The sequence below is a fragment of the Notolepis coatsorum genome, assembly GCF_963971535.1.
Source record: "Notolepis coatsorum genome assembly, chromosome: 10".
In the NCBI taxonomy this organism is placed as follows: Eukaryota; Metazoa; Chordata; class Actinopteri; order Aulopiformes; family Paralepididae; genus Notolepis; species Notolepis coatsorum.
This window is the reverse complement of record NC_140174.1, coordinates 23,723,106-23,750,576: the sequence shown is the minus strand read 5'-3', so window position 1 is coordinate 23,750,576 and position 27,471 is coordinate 23,723,106. Positions and strand designations below refer to the sequence as shown.

General features: G+C 45.8%; 1 protein-coding gene across 1 annotated transcript; it reads left to right on the top strand.

Moving 5' to 3' along the window:
- Window positions 1–18,158: 18,158 nt before the first annotated feature.
- Window positions 18,159–22,506, top strand: fgf21 (fibroblast growth factor 21; the record flags this gene model as incomplete). Its single annotated transcript, XM_084322966.1, has 4 exons — window positions 18,159–18,306; window positions 18,809–18,886; window positions 19,739–19,842; window positions 22,216–22,506. 4 exons carry the CDS (start codon window positions 18,159–18,161, stop codon window positions 22,504–22,506), a joined length of 621 nt encoding a protein of 206 aa, XP_084179092.1.
- Window positions 22,507–27,471: the final 4,965 nt, after the last annotated feature.

Sequence of the window (27,471 nt, the reverse complement as noted above, 5' to 3'; positions counted from 1 at the left end):
TTGTCGTATGTGTAGCGTGATGGATTCTGCGTTGTGTCTGGTGTGAGGTGGACGTCAACACACAGACAATTGTACCCAGTTTGGTGATCTTTATTGCCTGTTAAACACAACAGCACAGCCCGTAAGACACGACGGCGTTATTGTCCATTTATCAGCGTGCACTCCACCTCTGCTCTCATGCTGCACATACTCAAAGAGAGCGCGGCGCGCGTACATTCAACACGGCGCGCCGTCTACAGTTACAGCCAGTAAATACATTTAGCTCCGTGCAAAGTAGCTTCAGTAACAACATAGGAAACAATATGAAATAAAAGCAGTGTGTACACATTAATAAAACCAAAATAAATACAAAAACAGCGGTTCATACCTGTTAAACACAACAGCACAGCCCGTAAGACACGACGGCGTTATTGTCCATTTATCAGCGTGCACTCCACCTGATATTTGCCACACAGAATGCCGAGTTTAGTACACGAACGTACTGTTGCTGTTTTACACAGGTGAATTAATGTCATTGCACAACAAGGTATTTCAATAGCAAAACAAGTTATACAAAGCATTTAAATCCCATATTAGATAAACAAACGCTCGTACCTCTGCTCTCATGCTGCACATACTCAAAGAGAGCGAGCACCTCCCACCGGCGTGTCTCTCGTCGACAAACCGGCGAAACCATTTTATACATTAGTTGAACGTATTTACAATACAACAATTGTTCAATGGAAAGATATCTTATCTTCTCTAAACCCATTATAAAGGACCCAACCGGTATTTCGTTTGTGGAATTGGTAACTCAATGTGAGGGAATTAATATACAGTAGTAAACCAGACACCCCTCCAAAACCTAGAATGGACTTGGTCCACGTTGATCCACTTTTGTTCCTTCAAAATAAGAGTGTTTCTGTTTTGACCCACATATTTAAGATAAAAGGTACCAGTTTCTGTCCATGATACTAGCATAACCACTTCACTCTGCTACATACTCCCCCACTGACTTATGCCAGATCATGGACAGTGTTCCCTTCAATCAGCTCAACAGCGTAAGTATAAACCAAAGAAACAGAAAATAAAATAAAAAATTACAACAAGTCAACGTGTCACCTGTAACTCAATGTATTCCCTTCATTCCAGACCTAGAAAATAGGTCGACCAGCTCAAAAGCTATCCGATAAAGGATCAGGAAAAATAAAGGGTAGCTAATCCCTTATCCAACCACAGGCAAAAAAACATGCCATGTACATATTTATACCACGGAATACACCAAAATTACCAAATCATGTCTAGTGCAATAGACAACCGTAACTACCAGTATGACTCAAAGAAAATCAAACAGCAAAATCAATGAAAGAAAAGAAGAAAAATTCCAGTAATAAAAATAATTACTCAAAAGAAAACAAAAAAAATTGTATCATCTTCTAGGATGACAGCAGAGCCCTGACTTGTACTGCCATCGTCTGAATGAGCCTGTTAACTGGCCTGATTAGTCTCCCCCGCCTAGTGTAAACCCCTTGAGGTGGCTCAACTACACTTGGTGTGACATCGACAATGGCCGATTCAGGTTCACTCACTGGTACCAATAAGGATGCATTACAAGGGGCCTCCTCCGAAGCTATCATGTCTCCAGTAAATGATTCCACAGTTGTCGTGTCTGACGACTGATCACTATCCTGATAAACAATTACAGAGTATGACTCCTCTGATTCAACATCTGCATCTGGTCCCTCCTCCCAAAAGTGGCGTGGTTTCTTCAGTTTACACTCCTGCTCCTCACCACTATGTGACTCAAGTGCAATATTATGATGTTGATCACTACTCATGCTCCCCACCTGCTCCTCTGCTGGCTCTGATACACCCATCCCTGTCGTGGTATCTACTACTCTCTCCACACTGGACTCAGGAAGATGAGCAACCCACCGGGCAGTTCTCAGCTCATCCTGACCAGAATCATCTGTCATCTCCTCACTCGGACCAGTGCCAGGAATAGACACCTCAATCTCTGGCTCGTCCCATGACGGCAGAGGCAGGAAATTGACGGGCATAATCAAGTTCCTATGAACAGTCTTAATCCTCCCTGTGACAGGATGACGGATACTGTATATGTTCAGCCCACTGTTTCTACACACTACAGTATAGACGGCACTCTCCCAGTGGTCAGCTAGCTTTCTCTTGCCTCGCTCCCCCTTATTTGCCAGTAAGACCCGATCCCCCTTCTCTACTGCATGTCCCTTCAACTGTCTGTTATACACCTCAGCCTGCCTGGTCTGTTGCTTCTCAGTATGTTTTTGAGCAAGCGTCATTGCTTCCCTTAGATCCTTTCCCAGTGACTGGACATACTTATCCACATCTACCGTATCTCCATCCAAAAGGACACTCTGAAACATGACATCGACAGGCAATCTTGGAGTGCGACCAAACATCAAAAAGAAGGGTGGGACCCCTGTGGTCTCATGCACTGTGCAATTATAAGCAAACGTCAGAGTGTTCAACATCTGAGGCCATTTCACCTTGGAACGAGGTGGCAAGGCACGTATCATACTACCTAAAGTGCGGTTTAGACGTTCTACCTGTCCATTTCCCATAGGATGGTATGGCGTGGTATGGGACTTTTCAACCCCTGCCATCTGAAGCATTTCTGCTATGAGTGCACTCTCAAAATTAGCTCCTCTGTCGCTATGAATGCAGGCTGCAAAGCCATAAACAGAAAAGAAATTATTCCAGAGCACTCTGGCCACCGTCTTTGCAGACTGATTGGGACACGGATAAGCACACGCTAGTTTGGTAAAATGGTCAGTTATAACAAGCACATCAATGGACTTATTATTGGCATCCTCAGCCGACCAAAAGTCAATACACACCAACTCCAATGGTGCAGTGGTGACTATAGATACCAGCGGAGCCTTAGCCTCCGGCTCAGGTGCTTTGCTCAGTACACACCTCTTACAATGACTCACATATTCTTTGACATCCTTTTCCATGGAGTCCCAATAGAAACGTTGTCTAGTGAGCCACAATGTGCGCTGCTGGCCCTGGTGCCCAGCCTCGTCATGTACCCCTTTTAGCACCTGTCCTCTCAGAGCGCTCGGTACAACATATTGAAAGACCTTCTTCCCACTCACAACGTGTTTTGAAACACGGTACAACACTGCCAATTTTGTTGTGAATTTTCCCCACTGTCTCAATGTGCGGTTTGTTTCTTTCGACTCATGAACTCTCTCTCTTCGAGATGGGCGGCGGCCTCTATCTACAAAGAATTTGACTCTACCAGTAACAGGGTCCTGGCACTGTCTGTTGTACAATTCCTCGTGAGTGAGAACAGGCAATGGGCTCTGTCCCATGGACACCAACCTCTCTAACTGCTGCACGTGAGAGACTGCTCTCATAGCTGCACCATCCTCCCAACAGCGATGTGTGTGGAGTACAGCAGATACCTCTTCACGAGATATGCTCCCACTGTCACTACCCACCTCACCACTGGCCTTAAAGGAACTCTGAGTTGACAGTCCTAGACCCTTCCTCCTCACCTCTGGTTCCTCACAGGTAAGACGGAACATGTTCTGCACGTCATCCACTTCTAAACCTCTAGCCTCCCTCAACAAGACATCATACGAGGTCCTTGTCAGCCTGTGCATCACTCTAGGTTTAGCAAACGGCTCCCTGCTCAGTGCATCAGCTACTGTATTCTTAGGCCCAGGGATGTACTGAATGTCAAAATCAAAAGGTGCCAGCTTAGCCACCCATCTCTGCTCGCATGCATCGAGTTTTGGCTTTGTGAGGATGTACTTAAGGGGATTATTGTCTGTCCACACTGTAAATTTATGTCCTCGCAGCCAATGGCTAAACTTGTCGTGTATAGCCCATTTCATGGCGAGAAACTCAAGCCTATGAGCGGGATATTTAGACTGAGCATGATTCAAAGATTTACTAGCAAAAGCTATGGGCCTGGCTGTGCTACACCCCTCCTGCACCTGTGAAAGCACAGCTCCCAGTCCGCTAGTGGATGCATCTACAGACAATAAAAATGGCTGAGAAAAGTCAGGGTGAGCCAATAGCGTTTGTCCCACTAATGCGGCCTTTAACGCCTCAAAGGCCTCCCTACACTCCTCAGTCCAGTCTGCTGCACTAAGCCTACGAAGGGGGGCAGCTCTCTGGCTTTTTACTTTGCCTCTCCGTGGCTTTTTCACACCCGTGGTCAACTGAAACAGTGGTCTTGCAACTACAGAGCAGTTCTCAATGTAATGCTGATAATACACCATCATTCCTAAAAATGACCGGATCTTATTGGCAGACGGGGTGACCCCATCCGACTCCATAATATCGCTCTCCGTCACACCCACTATCGCCTGCACCTTATCGGGGTCTGTGGCTATCCCCTCCCGAGAAACGATGTGTCCCAAAAACTTCAGTGACTTTCGCAGAAACTGACACTTAGATGGAGACAACTTCAGGTTGTGTTCTCGTAAACGCTGGAATACCATCTCCAGCCTCTGCAAGCTCTCTTCCTCCGACTTGCCAAAGACCAGAAGGTCATCTAAGTAACAAAGAAGACTCAGCGAGTTCTGATCACCAAAGATTGTGAGCATCATTCTCATGAACGTAGCTGGACTGTTACACAGCCCCTGGGGCATACGGTTATATTCATGTAAACCGAGAGGAGAGGAAAACGCAGTGTATTTCTTATCATCCTCATGCAGTGGGACATTGTAATACCCGGATGTCAAATCCATGGAACTGAAAAAGGCATTACCTCCCAGCGCTGCAAGTACATCTGCTTGATGGGGTAATGGATGTGCATCTTTCACAGTACGAGCGTTTAACCACCTGAAATCTGTGCACAGTCTCAATTCCCCATTCTTTTTCCAACAGAGAACAAGGGGAGATGCATACTCGCTACTCGACTTCCTAATTATCTCCCTGTCCTCCATCTCGTTCAGAGTCTCTCTCAACTTTTGGTAATGGGCGGGGGAGAGCCTCCGGTAGGGTAACCGAAAGGGCCGATCGTCTGTCAGTCGAATACGGTGACAGAAGCCACCAGCCTCCCCACAATCCAACCGGTGTCTAGAAAATACATCTTCATAGTTCTCAATCAGATCAGTCAGTCTATCTTTCCAGACTGGTGAAACCTGACAGTCATCAACTGACAGGTTCTGGAGCCCTAGACTAGCCAGTCTATCGTTCCCCCTAGCTACATTGTTGCTATCACAACTCCTAGCTGTCAGACTGCCGAGAGAGCTGTCACTACTCACTCTACCGGCATTCTGGTGTACTGACGTGTCCGTATCATTGTCAAAATCTTCTAATGCAATGCATGGATATACGTCAGCCACTTTTGCATTTCTTCTCAAGGTGATAGCCTTGTTAGTCGGGTTTATAATCTTGACAGGAAGCCACCCATCCCCCCAGAGAGGTGTAACTACCCTGCCAACTAGTATGTTACGGTGTACACAACGAGCGGCGCTGGGCTCAACAATAACAGTACTTCCCATAGACAGTTTTGTCTTGGGTGGGAGACGACCCCACACTACATGCTCACTCATCGGCTCAAGAGTTACGGCCTGTTTCAACTTGACTGTTCCCACTTTGTCAGGAATTTCCTCCCCCCTCCATCTCTCAAGATTGGCCATGAACCTGATAAACTGACTGTTTTCGTCCGGACATGGTGACTCAGCTTTTCCCAATATGCGCCAGTAGGCTCCCGTGGATTTGAATTGTCTAATTAAGGGCTTCATTACATTGGTGCCTATAATGAGCTCATCTACCTGACCCTCCACTATCAATACTGGTACTATGTATTCAAACCCGTAAAGCTTAAGTTTCAGCTCACATGTTCCCACCGGGCTAGTTTGTTTCCCACCACACCCCACAAGAACAACATTGGTAGTCGAGATTAGATCACCCGTCACTACCCCTGCCTCCCTCAGCCGAGGAACCACATCAGCGCGCAGAGACGTAGCCATGGATCCACTATCTAACATCCCCTGTAACTCAACCTTGTCTCCCGTCAATACAGTGGTGAAAAATAAACTGTCACTTTGGGATGTTCTGGTCACATTCTGCATAATTACTGTCTTGTCCTTGGGTGCTGCTTCACAAACAGACGTATATACAGACTGGATATCATCATTGCCATTGGAGGAAAAACCATAGGGGCCCACATTGTCCTCCTTTAAACGAGGGCCGGCTAGTTTTCCTGAGAAGGACCAGCCTGTCTCTGACCAGGGGGCTGTCTAGGAGTGGTCTGCCCACAATAGATGCCAATATGCCCTGGACTCAGACACTTGAAACACAGCCTGTCCGTCCTACAATGCGTCCTAGTATCGTGCTCCGAACTGCCACAAACCTGACATTGTTGAGAAGGTCTGGGGAACTGTCTCCGGGGGCCATTTTGTACATAAGGACCATTTGGTACGTAAGGACCATTTTGTACCGACTGAGTGTTGTTGCCTAACGCCATTTCTAACACTCTCAGCACCCTCTCCATTGTGTTATTCTCAGCTACGGGCGTCAGCTGCTCTAGCTCTGGGCTACTGACAGCCACTGGGGGCGCGCTTTGTTCGTGATTAACAACCACCCTCTCCTGTGATGACTCAATGGCGACCACTTGTTGTGTCAACCGACCTCGACTCGCTCTATGTTCTCTCAAGTATTCATCCAAATGTCCCTGCACCTCACCTGCTGTCCACTCACGAGATGGCTTACTTTTGAACACTAAGGACAGCTCCTTATCGGGGCAGTGACGGATGAACATGAGAACTAGATGCTTGCTCAGGCTAGTCTGGGATTCCCCCGTGCTAAGAAGACACTGCTCTGTGGCTTCTGCTGCTTTGTTTAGCCTAATCCAATAGTCAAGAGGATTCTCGCTTGCATATGGTTTGACTGCATAAAAGTCAGCTAATGGAAGTTCTGAATGAATAATATCACCAAAATGTTGTCTCAAAATGCTAAAGATAACACCCACTTCACTGTCAGTTGAGTTGCTACGCAGCCATACTTTGGTAACGTCCCGGGCCCTCCCCATTAGCTTGTTCATAACCTCTTCAACTTGTTCAGCTCCAGTACAGTTATTTTTCTTTCTGAGATACGTCCTCATGAGTTCCTCCCACTCAAAAACAGAGTACTTATCTGTGCTATCACCTCTAAAATAGGGTGGGGCATTTGCATCTGAACGTAACACGAGATTCATTTTGGATGCATCAATCACAGTATTCCCACATTGGTCAGGTTGGAACGTCTGTCGGAGATTTTGAGAAGCTAAAACAGGTGAAATCCCCGTAATTGTGTTCTGCATTAACGTCACTCTAATAGCTTCCCCTATTTCGGACCCAATGGATCTTATCAAATTGGCCATTTGACTGGGGGATGTCTCAACACTAGTGTTGTTGATTTCACTAGTTGAGGGAACAACCGGCGTGAAAAGTAACTGTTGGGCAGTTCCCTCTACGTGACCCTCTACCCTCCTCCTTTCAGGGCTAGAGGAGGCTGAACCATTTTGACTCCCCGGGGTAGACTGCATAACCGGTGTGTAGTCGAGAACCCCTCTCCCTCTCCCCACATTCAAGTCCCTTGTAGGAGTGTTTCCTTCATTCAAAGTCATTTTCAATCTTCAAATGGTGCTTTCACCTTTTTACTCTTCAGTGTGTTCTGGGTAACACACTTGAAATAAATAAACTTGATTAGAGACTTTTTTTAAAGGATTCAGTGCTCTCCAGCCCCCTCAGGAACAGACCTCAGGACTCGGCGGCGAATGCAGCGTCCCCGTGGCTAGGTCGCGCCAGCAGCACCACGCGTCTAGGCCGCACCTGAAGCCTCCACGTCTCCCCAGCTACACCGGTGGTCGGCCTCTGCTGACCCGTTGATCCGGTTGTCTCGGCACCAGTTGTAGCGTGATGGATTCTGCGTTGTGTCTGGTGTGAGGTGGACGTCAACACGCAGACAATTGTACCCAGTTTGGTGATCTTTATTGCCTGTTAAACACAACAGCACAGCCCGTAAGACACGACGGCGTTATTGTCCATTTATCAGCGTGCACTCCACCTCTGCTCTCATGCTGCACATACTCAAAGAGAGCGCGGCGCGCGTACATTCAACACGGCGCGCCGTCTACAGTTACAGCCAGTAAATACATTTAGCTCCGTGCAAAGTAGCTTCAGTAACAACATAGGAAACAATATGAAATAAAAGCAGTGTGTACACATTAATAAAACCAAAATAAATACAAAAACAGCGGTTCATACCTGTTAAACACAACAGCACAGCCCGTAAGACACGACGGCGTTATTGTCCATTTATCAGCGTGCACTCCACCTGATATTTGCCACACAGAATGCCGAGTTTAGTACACGAACGTACTGTTGCTGTTTTACACAGGTGAATTAATGTCATTGCACAACAAGGTATTTCAATAGCAAAACAAGTTATACAAAGCATTTAAATCCCATATTAGATAAACAAACGCTCGTACCTCTGCTCTCATGCTGCACATACTCAAAGAGAGCGAGCACCTCCCACCGGCGTGTCTCTCGTCGACAAACCGGCGAAACCATTTTATACATTAGTTGAACGTATTTACAATACAACAATTGTTCAATGGAAAGATATCTTATCTTCTCTAAACCCATTATAAAGGACCCAAACGGTATTTCGTTTGTGGAATTGGTAACTCAATGTGAGGGAATTAATATACAGTAGTAAACCAGACACCCCTCCAAAACCTAGAATGGACTTGGTCCACGTTGATCCACTTTTGTTCCTTCAAAATAAGAGTGTTTCTGTTTTGACCCACATATTTAAGATAAAAGGTACCAGTTTCTGTCCATGATACTAGCATAACCACTTCACTCTGCTACATATGCAAGGGTTGGGCTTGCGAGGGGGTACCGGATAAACCCCTCCTTCCCTCTTCTGATTGGTCAGGGGGTTATTGGACTTTCTTTTTATTCGGCTGTTAGGCAGCTTGGCACGGGGGGGGGGGAGGGTTTCCCAGACTCCGCACCTATCACTTGCGGTTGAGTCTTGGGTTTCCCCCCGTCATAGCAAACGTCACTAGGCACGTTTCTATTGGACGGCGGCTTCCGTGAGTTTTAGACCCGTATGTAGGGTCTGTTGTTGTCAAGTTGTCGGGGCAGAGCCTAAGAACTTACTGTTCTACTACGCTCGATATACGTGTAACTTGAGTCTGTTGGTCATGTGACTCAATATTACCGTGACTTTTCAATCTATGGCTCACGTGGGAAGTCTCTCTGAGGAGTCCCGTCTCTCCTCTGTGGTGAGGGTGGCGGGATGTAAAAATGTTAAAAAAAAATTACCCTCGGCTGTGTCACGTGGGATTCATGTCAGTCTGTGTTTCTTTCTTTTTTAATAAAAAAAGAGTGGAGAATATGAAGCACGACAAACTTCTTGTCGTTCTCCCAGGCGACTTGAAAGAACAATGTTGGGGTCTGGTTAGACTATCCATTGATGTGTTTGGGTCCCGACGCATACATAGTGCTGGCTCGGGGTGTTTCTGTTAAGAATCATGCGGGAGGCTAGTACGCCTTGGTTGCTCGTTATTAAAACAGCGTTTTTATAGGGCAACTGGGATGGGGGATTTTTTCCTCTTCCGAGAGCCTGTTACTGGGTCTCGACGGATTCTCGTTCATATTTGGGGGAAGTTAACGGAATAGATCAGAACATAGGTAGAGGGGTCTCACGCCCTTGGGGTGGGCCACTGAGCGCGGTACAAATGGGACGGTCTGGGTGGCGCCCTCTTTTCATGTTTTAAGATCGACACGCATACCTACCCCCTCTCCTGGAGTGGGCATGTCGGCGTGGTTAGGGCACGGGACTGGTTCTGGTCGCGCTGGTCCAGGTCAGTTAACCCGTTGTCCGCCGGGGATGCAGATCTGCTGTTCTGGTACCCTGAGGGACTTGTGCTTTTTTCGGGGGGAAAAATGCCGGGTCGGCCCGGGTGTCACAGGGTTAGGCGTTATGGAGACCCTTTGTTGGGTACACGTTGTACCTGGCACTATCATAAGGGGCTGGTTCTCCTTTCTTTCGCTCCTCTCTCACGCATGGCGAAGAGGGGGCTGTTGGGGTGGTCTTCTGGACCTCCTCTGGTAACCCTGTGTGCTTCCTGAGCCGCCGGGCCCGGTCCGAAGTAATGTTTCGTTGAAACCGTAGGCCTGGGATAACCCTTTTTTGGAAACTGAAACACTTGTACTGCGGTATAGCTGGTGTATACCCGCAGGTGTGTTTTGGAGTTTTTCTTGAGGGGTTATAGGAACAATCACCGTATGCGGTACCAAGAGGGTGGTTGATTCCCTGGTGTGTCAACTCCCTGCATGTTTTTTTTTGATGGAGGCTTTGTCATGGTGCGCAACAATGCCAGCATATGCCCCTTCCGCCGGGGTGCTGTTTTCAGTTGACCCCTTTGGCGCCTGTCTCGTCCGCAGTGCTCCAGGCTCGGGCCTACAGCCTGTTGCCTGGTTTCCCCGGTGCGCTGCCTGCTTCCGTTATGGTTAGCCTTTTGAGTGCTTCAAGTTACGGCCATGCTGACTGCCTGTGTTGCAGGGTCAGTGTGCCAGGCGGCGTACTAGTGGGGGGAGGGCCCGCTCTTGGAGAGGCCCTGTCCGAATACGCTGGCGATGTGGGGGGCGGTGTCACTAAGTGACCGCCTGGTGAGGTCTTGATGCCAGGTGTCATTGACCTCTCCGGGCCCCCTTTTTCCGGGGGATCCAGTCCCTTCAGTGGGTCTGGGTCTTCCTTCGCGCTCCGCTGCTACGGCCTTGCCACGGGGTTGAGTTTGCTTTTGACCCCTGTGATTTTGGGGGCAGTAACGAGGTTTGTTCCTTCCGTTCGTTCCCTGGTGGCATGCGAGTTGTGCGTGTGCGTAGTTGTAGGGTCAAGCCACGGTCTGCTCACCCTGTGCGTTGAGTTGCTCGAGTTCCTCTTCGCACGGTCGGATCCGTCTCCCTCCCGTCCTTCAATAGGGAGGGTATCCCTCCATTAGGGAAGGTCGGGGGGCTCGGTCCTCCCCGGTCTGATGGTTGTGGGGGGCCTCAGCGGGGTACATTTGTCGAGCTTCTGGCTTCCGCTCAGCTCCTCTTGTGCAGACTGACGCTGAGCGGAGGCCAGAATGAAATAGAACGTAAGGTTATGTATATAACCAAGTTCTATGAATTCTGGTGACGCTCAGCGTCAGGACGCCACTGCGGCCCTTGATCTCGCTTTGTGGTGAAAGTTTGGGAAGGAGGCGAGTAGGTGACCACACACCTGCTTATGAAGGTAAGCGGATAGGGGTGTGGCCAGACGAATGTTGGTATGTAAAGGTACATTGTGGATTTTTTATTCAGTGCATGTGCACGAAGTGAGGTTAGTGCAGACTGACACTGAGCATCACCAGAATTCATAGAACTTGGTTATATACATAACCTTACGTTAACGCCGGACTATTATCTCGCGTTAAAGAAATGTACGCCGTTAATCTTTTCTCAAAATTGGGTCTGGGAGCCAATTACATTAGCTGATGTATACCTGGTCAAATTACTCTATGTGTGTGTGGGGGGGGGGGGGGGGGGGGGGTCATGGGTGAAAATAAAATTACCATATCAAAACATCAGCTGCATGACAATGGAGGACGTTGTGAGCAGTGTGAAGCCGGGTTTGCTTCAGGGCTATTTTATTTACAAAAAGCTTCCCGATGGAAACCTCGACAAGACCAAGGTGATTTGCACTTTGTGCAAAGCTCAAATGGCTTACTGTAGGAGTTCCTCGAGTCTCAAATATCACCTAAGCAAAAAGCATTAAATTGATGTTAGCAAGGAAGGTGCCTCCCAGCCCAGTGGATTGCAATCAATTGCCGGCCTATCAGCGTGGTTGAAGATGATGGACTCGAGCTTCTTCTCCGGGCGGCAACAGGCGACCCGTGTTACAAACTGCCTGCGAGGCGAACTATCATGAGGAGAATCCATGACCAACACACGCCACAGAGAAAGCTGTGAAAGATGAGAAGTTGGACGGGGCGGTGTGTGTAGCACTGACTGGGGACCATTGGACATCTGTCAGCGAACGATAACTAGGCCTACCTATAGGCGTTACTGTACACTTCATCGATGTCAGCTGGGAACTTCACTTGTTCGCCTTGGGTACTTTTATGTTACGTTTATGCCCCACAATGGTGGAAGGAACTACCCACCCCAGTTAGGACAGCCGAATCCCGTCCAATCTTTCGCCGTCGACTAAAGACGCACTTCTTCAACCATTATCTGATTTTTCTTTTTTTTTTATTAAAAAATTCTAACCCTAACTAACCTTACTGTCATGCACTTGTCCTAATAAACTAACCTACACTGTAACACGCAACACTTTGATGAATATTGTTACTCAGCTGATAGAGTTGTATCCTTCCTGATGACCTGTCGTACAGAACTTGTAAGTCGCTTTGGATAAAAGCATCAGCTAAATGACTAAATGTAAATGTTATGTAATTTAATTTATTTAATTTACCACGGTTAAGTTGGTTTCAGGCTGGATACCCAGCCATCCAACCATAGCATATAACCATCCAACTGGCTGAATATTCATTCCAACCTGAAACCAACCCACCGCGGCATGTAATATTAAATACAATTTTAAACATCAGTTTGCACGTACCATACTTAAACAGATGTGTCCTTCCTGATGAATTGAAAATGGGGGACCAAGACGAAAGATGTAAACAAGACGAAAGTCTTTCTCTGGTCTGCATCCCCTTAACAATTGTGTGTATTGAGCTGTACTGTATTGTACCCATTCTGCAATCTATTAATAAAGTTTTCAATCAATCAATCAGTTATTGGTGTAAAGTTGTGGAATTATCTCCATAGCGAGCTTAAGGGATGTGTTTGTCAATTAAAAAAGAATATATATATATTTAGTCAGTATGGAAGTCAAATGTGATCTGAATAGTGGGATATTTTCTTTTCTTTCTTTTATTCTTTATTATCATTATTATCATTACATTTTTTCTTGTTTAAACTGTGGATTGTTTGTTTCTTTGTATATGGTATAAATGATTATTTTGTGTAAATTAGGTTGTATGCCGACCATCAGGTAATACTTGTTTAGTTTAGGAATAAGGGGCAGGTAACTATACGATTTATTTTTCTTCCTGCTCCTTTTGCCCATGGTATGGCATTTATGATTTTGTATGAAAAACTCTATGATTATATTGTTTTTCCATGTGGCAAATAAAACTCTGAATCTGAATCTAATTCAGCTAATTCAGCTTAACATTTACACAGCTTTAGCTAACGTTATCAGGGATCGATTGATAAATTTGACCACAGGCCAACAACATTAGCAACGTTTGCTATAGCCCCGACAACGCCATGCTGATTTTTTGTTGACTACTACTAGCAAACTTATTCTGATCTACGTTGTCTGTCCTAACGTTAGGTGTGATTAAAACCAAAAGCCACTTTGCAGAAGCATGTGCCAGGCAGTTTCTGGACGTCGCTAATCAGTGGGGGATAGCCGATAAAATCACCACCATTGGGACAGACAGCGCTCCCAACATGATAGCAGCAGGGAGGATACTGCCATTTGAGCACATGCCCTGCGTTGCAGGGGGGATTGCGTGCGGCAACCTGCGCGCCGCTGCCGCTCTGCCGCTGCCGCCTGCCGCTGCGCTCTGCCGCTGCCGCTCTGCCGCTGCCGCCTGCCGCTGCACTCTGCCGCTCCGCTCTGGCGCTGCCGCGTCGCTTCATTACTTAAGGCAACCATCTTGCGCCTAGCACGCCCCTGCGGCAGCGCCAGAGCGGAGCGGCAGAGCGCAGCGGCAGAGCGCAGCGGCAGAGCGCAGCGGCAGAGCGGCAGCGGCAGAGCGGCAGAGCGCAGCGGCAGGCGGCAGCAGCAGAGCGGCAGCGGCAGAGCGCAGCGGCAGGCGGCAGCGGCAGAGGCGTGCAGGTTGCCGCACACAATCCCCCCTGTTTTAACATTGACGGTTAGCTCAACTCGTTCGCCAGCTTGCTGTGGAGCCTGCGGTCCAGTTGGTGACAAGTTTGAATCACTTCAATTTAATTTTTTTCTTTTTTACGTTTAATTAATTTATCGCCTCTCTATATAAACGTCTTTCTTTCGCCGGTTAAGTTTAGGCATTCTTTCGGAGTTGGTTAAGGTTAGGGTTAAGTTTAAACATTCTTTCGGAGTTGGTTAAGGTTAGAGTTTGTCTTAGAGCATGGCAATATTTCTTTCGCCGGTTAAGTTTAGGCATTCTTTCGGAGTTGGTTAAGGTTAGGGTTAAGTTTAGGCATTCTTTCGGCGTTGGTTAAGGTTAGGGTTAAGTTTAGGCATTCTTTCGGAGTTGGTTAAGGTTAGAGTTTGTCGCAGAGCATGGCAATTGTGAGGTTCGCCTCTCGCTGGACCTTTAATTCCCTGTCTCCTCACTTCTCCAGCCCCCACCCTTGCGCTCGTTTAGCCTCGTCTGCTCTTCAGCAGCCCACACCCTTGGACTATCTGTCATTATCTGTTTGATTGGTTCGTGCCGAACACACTCTTCTAGTTCAAGTATCAATTACCTTCACGCACCTGATGTGTATTCTAATTAGCGCCCCTGTGGGCTTTAAGTACCTCGCTCTTCCCCTCTGTCCTGGTCGGGTCGTTCCGTATCATATCTCTATCACCAAACTCCTTCGGGAGGTTCTCTGTCTTTCGGCTCCTACGGGAGTTTCTGTTTCTGTCTGTATGCTGTTTTATCTCCGGCGTGAGACGAGGTGCAAGCTTTGGCCACCTGTCGCCGTTTGCCTGGAGGGAGACATTGTACTGCGCTCTCTAATCCTCTACGGGAGGTATTCCAGTGTTCCACTCCAGACCTCCGCGCCAGATGCGCTCAAGCCTTCGCCACCTGTCGCCGTTTGCCTGGAGGGAGACACTGTACTGCGCTCTCTAATCCTCTATGGGAGGTATTCCAGTGTTCCACTTCAGACCTCCGCGCAGCAGACGCGCACCACTCAGACCTCCGCGCAGCAGACGCGCACCACTCAGACCTCCGCGCCAGATGCGCTCTCCGTACCGGCGCGTACTCCAAGCAGACGCGCACCACTCAGACCTCCGCGCCAGATGCGCTCTCCGTACCGGCGCGTACTCCAAGCAGACGCGCACCACTCAGACCTCCGCGCCAGATGCGCTCTCCGTACCGGCGCGTACTCCAAGCAGACGCGCACCGCTCAGACCTCCGCGCCAGATGCGCTCTCCGTACCGGCGCGTACTCCAAGCAGACGCGCACCACTCAGACCTCCGCGCCAGATGCGCTCTCCGTACCGGCGCGTACTCCAAGCAGACGCGCACCACTCAGACCTCCGCGCCAGATGCGCTCTCCGTACCGGCGCGTACTCCAAGCAGACGCGCACCACTCAGACCTCCGCGCCAGATGCGCTCTCCGTACCGGCGCGTACTCCAAGCAGACGCGCACCACTCAGACCTCCGCGCCAGATGCGCTCTCCGTACCGGCGCGTACTCCAAGCAGACGCGCACCACTCAGACCTCCGCGCCAGATCCGCTCTCTGAGCCGGCGCGCTCTCCTCCAGACGCTAGCCTGCGCGCGCCTACTCCATCCCTGTAAGCAGCTCTACCCTCGCCCTGTTCCAAGGCCCGAACCCTGTTTTCTCTGTCCCTGTCCCCAGCCCGCCTCCGCGGGCCTCTGTCCCTGTTTCCCCTCTCGTCCTCCTAGTCCTCTCTGTCCAGTCCTTCTAGTCCTCCTAGTCCTCCCTGTCCAGTCCTTCTAGTCCTCCTAGTCCTCCCTGTCCCCAGCCCGCCTCCGCGGGCCGCTGTCCCTGTTTCCCCTCTCTAGTCCTCCTAGTCCTCCCTGTCCAGTCCTTCTAGTCCTCCTAGTCCTCCCTGTCCAGTCCTTCTAGTCCTCCTAGTCCTCCCTGTCCCCAGCCCGCCTCCGCGGGCCTCTGTCCCTGTTTCCCCTCTCTAGTCCTCCTAGTCCTCCCTGTCCAGTCCTTCTTGTCCTCCTAGTCCTCCCTGTCCAGTCCTCCTAGTCCTCCCTGTTCCTGCCCTGTTTCCCTTGCCCTGGCCCTGTCCGTTAGCCTTTCCCTTAGCCTTCCCCTTAGCCAGCTCGCCTCTTAAAGGCACTGGCCTTTTTTCCCAATTCTTGTTTTCCTGTGATTTGTGTTCTCCCTTAAAGGGACAGTGCCGTTTTCTGTTGTTTTCAATAAATGCCCTGTTCTTGGCTTACTCTCATACCTGTCTTGTGTTGTGCGATTGGGGTCGGTTACAAACCATAACAGCAATAGAATGCAGCCTATTTCCGCTCTGCCGCTCTCTCGCTCTGCCGCGGTCACATGGGCGTCGTGGCCAATCAGAGAAACGCTGAACGCAAGTTGGTTGCCTGAAGTGTTGACGCGTCCCCTCCGTTACACGAGGAGGCAGCCTGTTGCATCTTTTCACCAGACAGCGCGGACTCTCAATGGCTTATTACCGTTATTATTGTTAGTATTATTCATGGTCATATTATCATTATTATTGTTATCATAGTTATAGTAATGATTATTATTATTATTATATGGTATGAAGCTGTAAGGTGCATTTTAGCTGACCATTATGTTAAAATAAATATGAAGTTTGGAAGGGGGCAGGAAACATACAAGTTTTCTTCATCCTGCTCCTTTTCGGCCATGGGTGTATCATGTAAAAAAATTATATATATGTTGGTGATATTGTGCAAAGATTAACTGTACCCCCATGTACGAAACTAAATAAAATGAATGAATGAATGAAAAACACCAACACCATGGAACTAATGACCAATTTGACAACGTTCTCTGTCAGAATAGTCAGTAATTTTATATAGTGCTAGCTAACGTTTCAACATACTTGTCTTGTTGCCCATCAGCACTGGCAAATGCACTATTACTAAACTAGTTACAGTAGGTAGCTAGCTACATCTGCTTCCATGTCTTGTGTTGAATGTTGGACTGGGACTTGACATGACGTTACCAACGTCTTTGACATATATATTTTTTTATTATAGTTAACCAATGAGGTCAATAGGCTACTACCGGCAATCCATGTCTGTAATAATAATAATAAAACAAGAAAAAAAATTTAATTACATTTTTTTTTTTATCTTAGGGGGGATAATATTACATTTCAGCCCCCCTAAGAAAGGGTCTAGAACCACCACGACACTCATCATTGTATCATGGATGATAAGGTGGGTTGGTTTTCTCTATCAGAGAGGTGAAATAGACATTGATATCTGTTTATGTTTAAGGCCATTGATGAATAATTTGTCCCCATCTATCACAATGATGGTTGATTGGAATTATGGACATTATCTGACCCGCTCAAACGATTGATTTTGATTATTATTATTTTTTATATATCTTTATTTCGAACATGTAAATAAATACAAACAATATCAAATCAAAACAAATCATTGATGTCAAGAAATTAAATGGAAAAAAATCAAATAAAAATCAATACTCCACTATCCTATGGACAATTAAAAAAAACTTTTTTTAAACGTTAAAACATGATCACAAACCCCCCTTTTTATATGTACTTCAACTAGGCCTATTTGAACGTGTAATCTCGACGGCATTGCAAATGAGGGTAAACCTCAATTCCAAAATTCTATTTTGAGAATAAATACAGGTTTCAATCAATCAATCTTTGGTCCCAGATATAAAGATCAGACTTCAGGTTATGTTATAAGAGCACTCCATGAATGCCGTTCGCAGGTCTGTACAGGACCGCCGCTCAAAGGTTCTGCTTTGATGGAAGAGGAAAGGAAAGAGGCCCATACATGGTGTCTGTGTGTGTGGACATGAGGATCCCTCTCCGAACATGAAATCCCACTCTGGGCTTCTGGGAACGGCTTTGACTCATCTCTCTGACGTGCCCCGGGACATGAGGCCTGCGTGCTCCTTTAAAAGGACCCAAACCCTGGGACTTTAGAGTGTGGAGGGAACCAAGAGCTCGATCACACACACACACACACACACACAACTCTATTTATTTATTTATTTATTAATTATCTATTTATTTGAGCATTAGTTAGTCGGTTGTTGGGACGATTCGGATGAATAGACGCTTGTCGTCTAATCTTAAATAAAATTGACTTATCAGAGCCGACGTAATTTTGACAAAAAATTTAAGGAGAAACTATTCCGTCTTCCATCGCTTCCTCCTTCTTCAAAATGTCTTCTTCGCACACTTCCTCTCTCCTCTTCGAGTCGCTCGTCGTCCTCGTCCTTGTCCTGCCTTCCTCTCTGCCGTTTTACATCCCAGACTCCAACCCGCTGCTGTCCATGGGCGACCAGGTCAGAGAGAGACATCTGTACACAGGTAACCAGGCAACACACCTCTCCTCTCCGCTCTGAGGTTTTAGTTACTAGTTTTGGTCACCGACAGCGAGGACGTTGTTGACATGAGAACGTTGACACGAGGACATTGTTGACATGAGGACGTTGACACGAGGACGTTGATATGAGGACGTTGTTGACATGAGAACGTTGACACGAGGACGTTGATATGAGGACGTTGATATGAGGACGTTGATATGAGGACGTTGACACGAGGACGTTGATATGAGGACGTTGTTGACATGAGAACGTTGACACGAGGACGTTGATATGAGGACGTTGATATGAGGACGTTGTTGACATGAGAACGTTGACACGAGGACGTTGTTGACACAAGGACATCGTTGATACGAGGACGTTGTTGACACGAGGACGTTGTTGACATGAGGACGTTGTTGACACGAGGACGTTGTTGACATGAGGACGTGTCTCTCCGGCGCCCCGGTGTTTTTTGTGATGCGTAACGATGATTTCTTTGATCGCAGAAAACCACAGGAGAGGACTGTTCCTGCAGATCGGCCCGGATGGGCAGGTGTCGGGGAGTCCTGCTCAAAGCCGTTACAGTAAGTGCTTTACAGAATATAATAGAATAGAAATAGAATAGAAATAGAATAGAAATAGAATAGAAATACTTTATTTATCCTGAGGGAAATTCAGAACTACATTTAACAATTCAAAAACAAAAGTCACGAATATAAATACAAATAAAGAATAAAATGCGGTCCGGGATATACATTCTAAAATATAAAATATACAGCCAAAAATATACAGAAATATACAGTACATAGTCATTTAAATGTTGATTCAAAAGTAAAGGTCCAGGAAGATTTACTTTTAAATCGACATTTTACAATTGACTGAAAAATGCCTTTTCAGTACGTATGCTCTACAGAAGATGTAGTCGGGGCACTGTAGAGTCTCTCTCTTTTAAAATGAGCACATTCTGCATGATTCTCTGTGTAGAGATCCAACTCTAACCGGAGTAGAACATTCCACGATCGCAGGGGTTGACATTTATTTGTTACTGGAAATACCGTTTTTGCTGTAGAGTGAAGTCCGGGGGGTGGTTTGGGTTCAGAGTGTATGAATGAATGAATGAATGAATGAATGCATGCATGAATGAATGAATGAATGAATGAATGAATGAATGAATGAATGAATGAATGAATGAATGAATGAATGAATGAATGAATGAAAACTTTATTTAACAGCTTGCAGAATGGGTACAATACAGTACGGCTCAATACACACAATTGTTAAGTGGATGCAGACCAGAGAAAGACGTTTGTCTTGTTTACATCAGGGTCCCCCATTTTCAATTCATCATAACATATGACATACATGACATACAGATAGACAGTACTGCTACATCTATACATTTATAGATTATACTAGTGTGTCTGCTTTTCTTCCAGGTGTGCTGGAGCTGAGGTCGGTGGGACCAGGCGAGACGGTCATCAAGGGGGTGTCTTCGTCTCTCTATCTCTGTGTGGACAGCGGAGGCTGCTTGAGGGGCCAGGTGAGGACGAACAACCACACACACACACACACACACACACACACACACACACACACACACACACACACACACACACACACACACACACACACACACTCTAAATCTCTGATCAGTGTCTCATTGTTTGTGATGCACTGATCTCGGATCAGTGTCTCATTGTTTGTGATGCACTGATCTCTATACAGTGTCTCATTGTATGAGGCAGAAATCGCCTTCAATCTTTTGTCTTTTTGTTATACCTATATATACAGTACAGTGATATATATATAGGTACGACAGTGGCTCAGGAGGTAGGGCAGTTGTCTGGTAATCATAAGGTTCCTGGTTCAATTCCGGTGCCTCCCGGCAGCGTGTCGAAGTGTCCTTGAGCAAGACGCTTAACTCCTAACTGCTCCTGGTGAGCAAGTTGGCACCTTGCATGGTCGCCTCCGCCATCACTGTGGGAGTGAATGGGTGAATGTGAGGCATGCGTTGTAAAGCGCTTTGGATAAAAGCTGTTATATAAATGCAGTCCATTCACCATCGCATTTATTCGCTAGAAAAGGGGTTCGTAAACATTTTTCGACCATGCAAATTTAGAAGCGTACTTGAGGAGGGAGAGAAGGTTGCTGAGACATACAGACACTTTATTTCCACAGAATCCAGCGATAATACAGGAGAGAGAGAGATATATATCATGGTTATTGGCACGACCGTAGGAAAGAGGCTGTAGGTCTGAGTCATTCCCACATTTTTGTAGTTGTAAGCACTCATGGAATGTGTCTCGTCTGATCACAATGCCCTGTCAGAAAGGAATGCTGTGCGTCAGAGTGCATAAGGTCTTGTACAAGTGTCTACTGAGCAAATATAGTCTCCTGTCCTGGTCTCCTGTCCTGGTACCCAGGCTCTATAGTCTCCTGTCCTGGTACCCAGGCTCTATAGTCTCCTGTCCTGGTACCCAGGCTCTATAGTATCCTGTCCTGGTACCCAGGCTCTATAGTCTCCTGTCCTGGTACCCAGGCTCTATAGTCTCCTGTCCTGGTACCCAGGCTCCATAGTCTCCTTTCCTGGTACCCAGGCTCTATAGTCTCCTGTCCTGGTACCCAGGCTCTATAGTCTCATGTCCTGGTACCCAGGCTCTATAGTCTCCTGTCCTGGTACCCAGGCTCTATAGTCTCCTGTCCTGGTACCCAGGCTCTATAGTCTCCTGTCCTGGTACCCAGGCTCTATTGTCTCCTGTCCTGGTACCCAGGCTCTATAGTCTCCTGTCCTGGTACCCAGGCCCTATAGTCTCCTGTCCTGGTACCCAGGCTCAATAGTCTCCTGATACCCAGGCTCTATAGTCTCCTGTCCTGATACCCAGGCTCTATAGTCTCCTGTCCTGGTACCCAGGCTCTATAGTCTCCTGATACCCAGGCTCTATAGTCTCCTGTCCTGATACCCAGGCTCTATAGTCTCCTGTCCTGGTACCCAGGCTCTATAGTCTCCTGTCCTGGTACCCAGGCTCTATAGTCTCCTGTCCTGGTACCCAGGCTCTATAGTCTCCTGTCCTGGTACCCAGGCTCTATAGTCTCCTGTCCTGGTACCCAGGCTCTATAGTCTCCTGTCCTGGTACCCAGGCTCTATAGTCTCCTGTCCTGGTACCCAGGCTCAATAGTCTCCTGTCTGGCTGGTACCCAGGCTCATTAAAGCACAGCGGTACTCATCAGGGAACCCATCAGACCTCAGCCTAGGAGATTCGTTTGGGAGCAATAGCTAGGGGAAAACGATATAGAGGTATAGAGGCATCCAACCAGAGCATGTAAACAATGTATGTAATGTACAGGTGATTAAACTGGATATAAAATATATAATTTAGTACCACTGAGTAATAGTGCTAATCAGATGTATGTACAGAGTTGTAATATAATATGTACAGTGATACAGGTATAAAGACACTATGGTAGTAGTCATACTGGCCAGCAGTGTAACTAGTAAGAGTAGGTAAGGGATACTGTATGTACATATATAAATATAGTATCTACAGATATGTAGAAGGATTATATATGCAGGTATGTACAGACAGATGTGGATAGATAGATAGATAGATAGATAGATAGATAGATAGATAGATAGATAGATAGATAGATAGATAGATAGATAGATAGATAGATAGATAGATAGATAGATAGATAGATAGATAGATAGATAGATAGATAGATAGATAGATAGATAGATAGATAGATAGATAGATAGATACAGTGAGAATAAATATATATATATATATATACGGTATACAGCATTATTGTACATGCTATCATACAGAGTTATGGGTTATATGCATATGTGTAAGTAGGTAAGGTATATAGAAGGATTAAAGGTATATTCCTGACCTGTATGCTATGTTGTTCACAGAGCCAGTACACAGAGGCTGACTGCACCTTTAGAGAGCTGCTGCTGGCAGACGGATACACCCGTTTCCTGTCCTCGCGGGATGGACTTCCTGTGAGCCTCGCCTCAAACCGTTCCCCAGAGCAACAAGCCCTCCCCTTTACTCGGTTCCTACCCCTTCAGAACAATATGATACGGGAGAGCGCAACGGAGAGCCCACCGCCAAACCCTGTGGATTTCCACATGGACTCCGCCGATCCTCTGGGAATGGCCCTGGGCTCTATGGTCAGCCCTCAATTCTCAATGGATGAGTAAGGATGAGGATGAAACACCCAAAGAGTGCCGACTGCACAGCAAGTTGACTATGAGTTGAAGAATATTTCATACTGGATGCCGATCACTGGTTCTTACAGGTTATGTAGTAATAATAATAATAATATAATATTATTATTATTATTATTATTATTATTATTATTATTATTATTATTATTATTATTATTATTATTATTATTATTATTATTATTATTATTATTATTATTATTATTATTATTATTATTATTATCATTGGTTCTTAGTCTCGAGGCAATCGCTGTGTCTCTCTGTCTCCAAGGAGGAGGAGCCCTTGCAAAAACATTTTTAAAAGGAAAATGTGTATCCACACCAAGCCATTCCAGTTCAAAAGGTAGGCGATACTGCCACCTGATCGTCCGGCTGACCGTATAGAACGGGGATCAAAGAAAAATATCAAAGGATGCTCGGGTTTTGGCGCTCAACGGTTGGCGAGATAACCCGACTTTACTCGGGTATGGCGCCCAATGAGTTAAAAAAATTGGCTGTTTTCAAGGAATTCCAGGCCTTGACCTTTTTTTTATCAAGCACTTTAAGCACTTCAAGGACCTTGTGCGAACCCTGTTAGTACCTCTATTTGAGATACCCAGTTCAGTTGTGATATTCAATTGTTTCAATTATATTTCCAAAACGGTGAAACATTATGTTAGACTATACTGTATGCAGCACGCCTACTGACCGACATGATACTGTATATTGGGTAACCTTTATTTATTTCATTTGTATTATTATTTTTACTTCAGCATCTATGAGAAGAAATGCTATATGTAATAACTTATTTATTGTATTATTTGTATTTTAGTCTCAATTATATGAGTTGTTTTGGTTTTTACATGGTCTCTGAGAGACTGAAAAGTTATAGTTAATAGTTTGAGGGCACTTTACTTTGACTAAACATGGTCAATGCTGCCACAAAATATTGATTTTGGTACTATGTTGTTCATGCTTATTCTGGTCACTTTTTGAAATCTTATTGTATGGAGTTGATAGTTCAAAGAGCTTGTAAATAGGCTGTATTATTGTCATCGTTGCCTGAAAGGAACAATATGTATTTAGTATATAGGTGAATAAAACTAAAAACATGATCAAGCATTATGTTACATTGTGAACACAATGTACTAATATAAATGGATTGATTGATTGATTGAAAACTTGAATTAACAGATTGCAGAATGGGTACAATACAGTACAGCTCAATACACACAATTGTTAAGGGGATGCAGACCAGAGAAAGACTTTCATCTTGTTTACATCAGGGTCCCCCATTTTCAATTCATAATGGCATTTATGACATACACAACATACAGATATAAAAATCGAATCGAATCATCTAAACTAATCATGACATTTATGACATACAGATATACAGTACTGTTACATTTGTGACATACAGTACAAGATATGCAAATATACAGTACTGTTAACAGATCTAACAGTAAATATATACATACGAGGGGGAGGGAACTGTACATTAGGAGGGGGTGGGTGGGGGAGGGGGGTTCAGACATTTACGGGAGCCAGTTTCAAATTGCAGCCTCCCATAGGTGCTCTTTGAGAGCAGTTTTGAAGGTGGGTATAGGGATTCAAATTTGTTTACGGCTGTGGGTAGGGCGTTCCACATTGATGTGGCATAATTGCGAAACGTGTTTAGTCCCTTGTTTGAGCCGAATCTGGGTTGGACATGATTTGTGGAACTCCCTCTGGTGTTGTGGTTGTGGTATTCACTGACCTTTTGGGAAGTATTTCAACATGTACATGGGTACCTTAGTGGTGTAGTGTATCTTGTAGACCAGGCCCATTGCAAGTTGCTGTACTCTGCTGTTGTCGTCTACTCTAAGCCATCCTAGGTTGTCAAAATGGGCAGGGGTGAGGTGGGTTCTAGGAGTAAGGTCAAGCAGTAGTCTGACCAGTTTGTTTTGAGATGTTTGTAATCTTGTTGTTAGTGCCTTTAAGGTGCTTTGGTACCATGAGGTGCAAGCATAGTCATAGTACCCTTGAATGAGTGCTCCTGTTAGAGTCTTCAGGCTTTACTATTAAACATGAAACAATGTCAACAAAGCAGTGCAGGTCATCTACTGTATAAAGAGCGATTGTTGTTCAGCTGTCTTAATATCGTCGCTGATATACTGTATCCCAGTATCCCCTCTTCTTGGACCTAGTAAGGTTTTGTCGATAATCCAATGTACAGTTACAGTACTGTATTGTACCCATTCTGCGATCTGTTAATACAATTTTCAATCAATCAATCAATCAATCAATCAATCAATCAATCAGAGAGAAGTGGGGGAAATGGGATTATGGTGTATTGAGGGCTGGAGTGCCCTCTAGTGGACAAGTAGGTTAGGTTACGGTAACAACATCAAATAGGATAACTCCACTTTTTTTTTAAATTAGCTTATTTAACATCTTCCCTGGAGTTAGACAAGAAGATGCATACCTTTTTTGTCTCTGTGCGTGCATTTTAGCTTTGGGAATAGACGCTCCGTTAGCATAGCTTAGCTTCATCACTGGAAGTGGGGGAGGACAGTAGCCTTACAGTGCCTTACAGTGTATTGCAAGGTCTGACATTGACCAAACTTGATATGCATGACCTTGGTGGGCTCTAGGTCAACTCCTGAAAAGGGGGTCAATGTCAGACTTTGCAATCAAAAGTTAGGGGGCTAATAACCCTTGCCATAATTTCAGTGCGCCCCTAACTTTTGATTGCAAGGTCTGACATTGACCCCCTTTTCAGGAGTTGACCTAGAGCCCACCAAGGTCATGCATATCAAGTTTGGTCAATGTCAGACCTTGCAATACACTGTAAGGCACTGTAAGGCTACTGTCCTCCCCCACTTCCAGTGATGAAGCTAAGCTATGCTAACGGAGCGTCTATTCCCAAAGCTAAAATGCACGCACAGAGACAAAAAAGGTATGTATCTTCTTGTCTAACTCCAGGGAAGATGTTAAATAAGCTAATTTAAAAAAAAAGTGGAGTTATCCTTTAAGTTATCTGTCGTCTGGTGGTGAGACATCTTCTGAGTTCTGAGTGATTTAAAAAAACATCTTCCCCGGGTGAGTCTCGTAAATCAGGCTACCGATACGATACTGTAGGATTATGGCAAGGTTTCAAAACCTGAATGGGAAACACCGTTGTAGAGAAAAGGAGACGGTGATTCAGGTTACCGTCTTTTGTTACAATGTGTAATTAATAAACGTAAGCTTACCTGAAAACTGAACGTTCTCGGAACACAATATTTATGCTAAAACATTATTATTTATGTTTTTCATTTGAGAGCATTTAAAGGTGCTGTAAGTGGTATTTTCCGTTAAAATATGTGTAAAATAGCTCTACATTCCAGCCATGTAGACAGCCATCACTGATATGGGTCTCCCATTTCCCTCCGCTCTGCAGTAAACAGAAAATAAATGTCCTGGTATTCCCTTCCCACTTCATCCAATGAGGAGAGAGAACCCTAGATATTTGTGCTTATTTTAAGAAATCTTGTCATTATTTGCTTATACACTGCACTGGTAGATTACTTTACTTGTTCCAAGCACATTTTGCTTAGAACAACATTTGATATTTATCATTCTCTCAAGGGGAGAGTGTTAAGATAAGCCAGTGGGTAAATTGACCCTCTTAGGAAAACAGCAATTTTTTTTGTTATTTGACCCACAAATATTAGGAAGAACCCTTATTCATGTCTGATCACTAAGTGTGTCTGACCAACTAAACTGCACAGACTACAACGTAGTGTATAACGTTTATCATGCCAGTTAGGGTACCTTGTGTATACTACACCTGTGTATACTGTTTACTTTACTTACTCATAGTATATATTCAGATTCTAAGTGTTTTATTGCCCATATTTATTGTAACGTATAATATAACTGATAGGGCATACAGACCTTCATGCACCTTTGATTACATTGTTTACTTTCTCATATATTTAGAGTTAATTATCTTGTTTACACTGCTTACTATAATTGTATTGCCTATTATGTGGAACGCCCTAATCTAGGTCGTCCTCGGACGGGCCCTCCATCGGTGCTTCCAGTCATCCCGATCCTCCATGCATCTGGCTAGCTCGCCGGTGCTTTCTGTTCCCACATCTCTCCTGAGTACATCCACATAGGTTAACGTGGGACGTCCTCGTGATCGATGCCCGTGTGTTGGTTCCCACAGCACAAGTTTGCTGGTTGGCATCTCATGGTGTCTCTGGCAGTGACCTGCCAGCCTCATTCTCCTGACTGCCACTTTATCGCTCACCTTTAGCACCCCCCCATACAAGTTTGCCAAAAGCTGTAAAGGAATGTGAATCACTACCCACCTTCAAAAACACTCTCAAAGAACACCTACGAGAGACTGTAATTCGAAACTGGCCCCTACAAATGTCCTAACCCAGTTGTACAATAAAGACCAAGCATGGCTTTGTCAGTATTCCAATGTATTGTCTTGTACCAGTAATATAAATCATATTAACAACAAAAATGTGTTCCATATTTTTTTTGTATCCACTTTTTCTCCTTATTTTTCTCCCATCCCAATTTCGTAATTCCAATTCTCCCCTCCCCTGTCTTGAACGTTGCTAGACTATGCCTCCCACTGGTCGGCTGTAGTGAGGATAGAAGCCTTGCATCACGTGTCCCCTCCGGTACACGAGGAGACAGCCTGTCGCATCTTTTCACCAGACAGCTCGAACTCTCAGTGGCGAGGAGTAACGCGTGGGAGGCTCACGCTGCCCCCGATACTTCCTGTTTCTGCTGTACAGGCGTCACCCAACCGTCCTGTAGGAGTCGCTGTCCACAACGTCCAATCCCCACCCACCGGCTTTCCCACCCTCTAACACTGCCAATTGTGTTAGTATGACGACCGGCCAAGCCGGAAGCAACGCCGAGAGCTGGGCTCGATACCAGCATATCCTGTGTTAGTGGTGAGCGCCTTGCCCA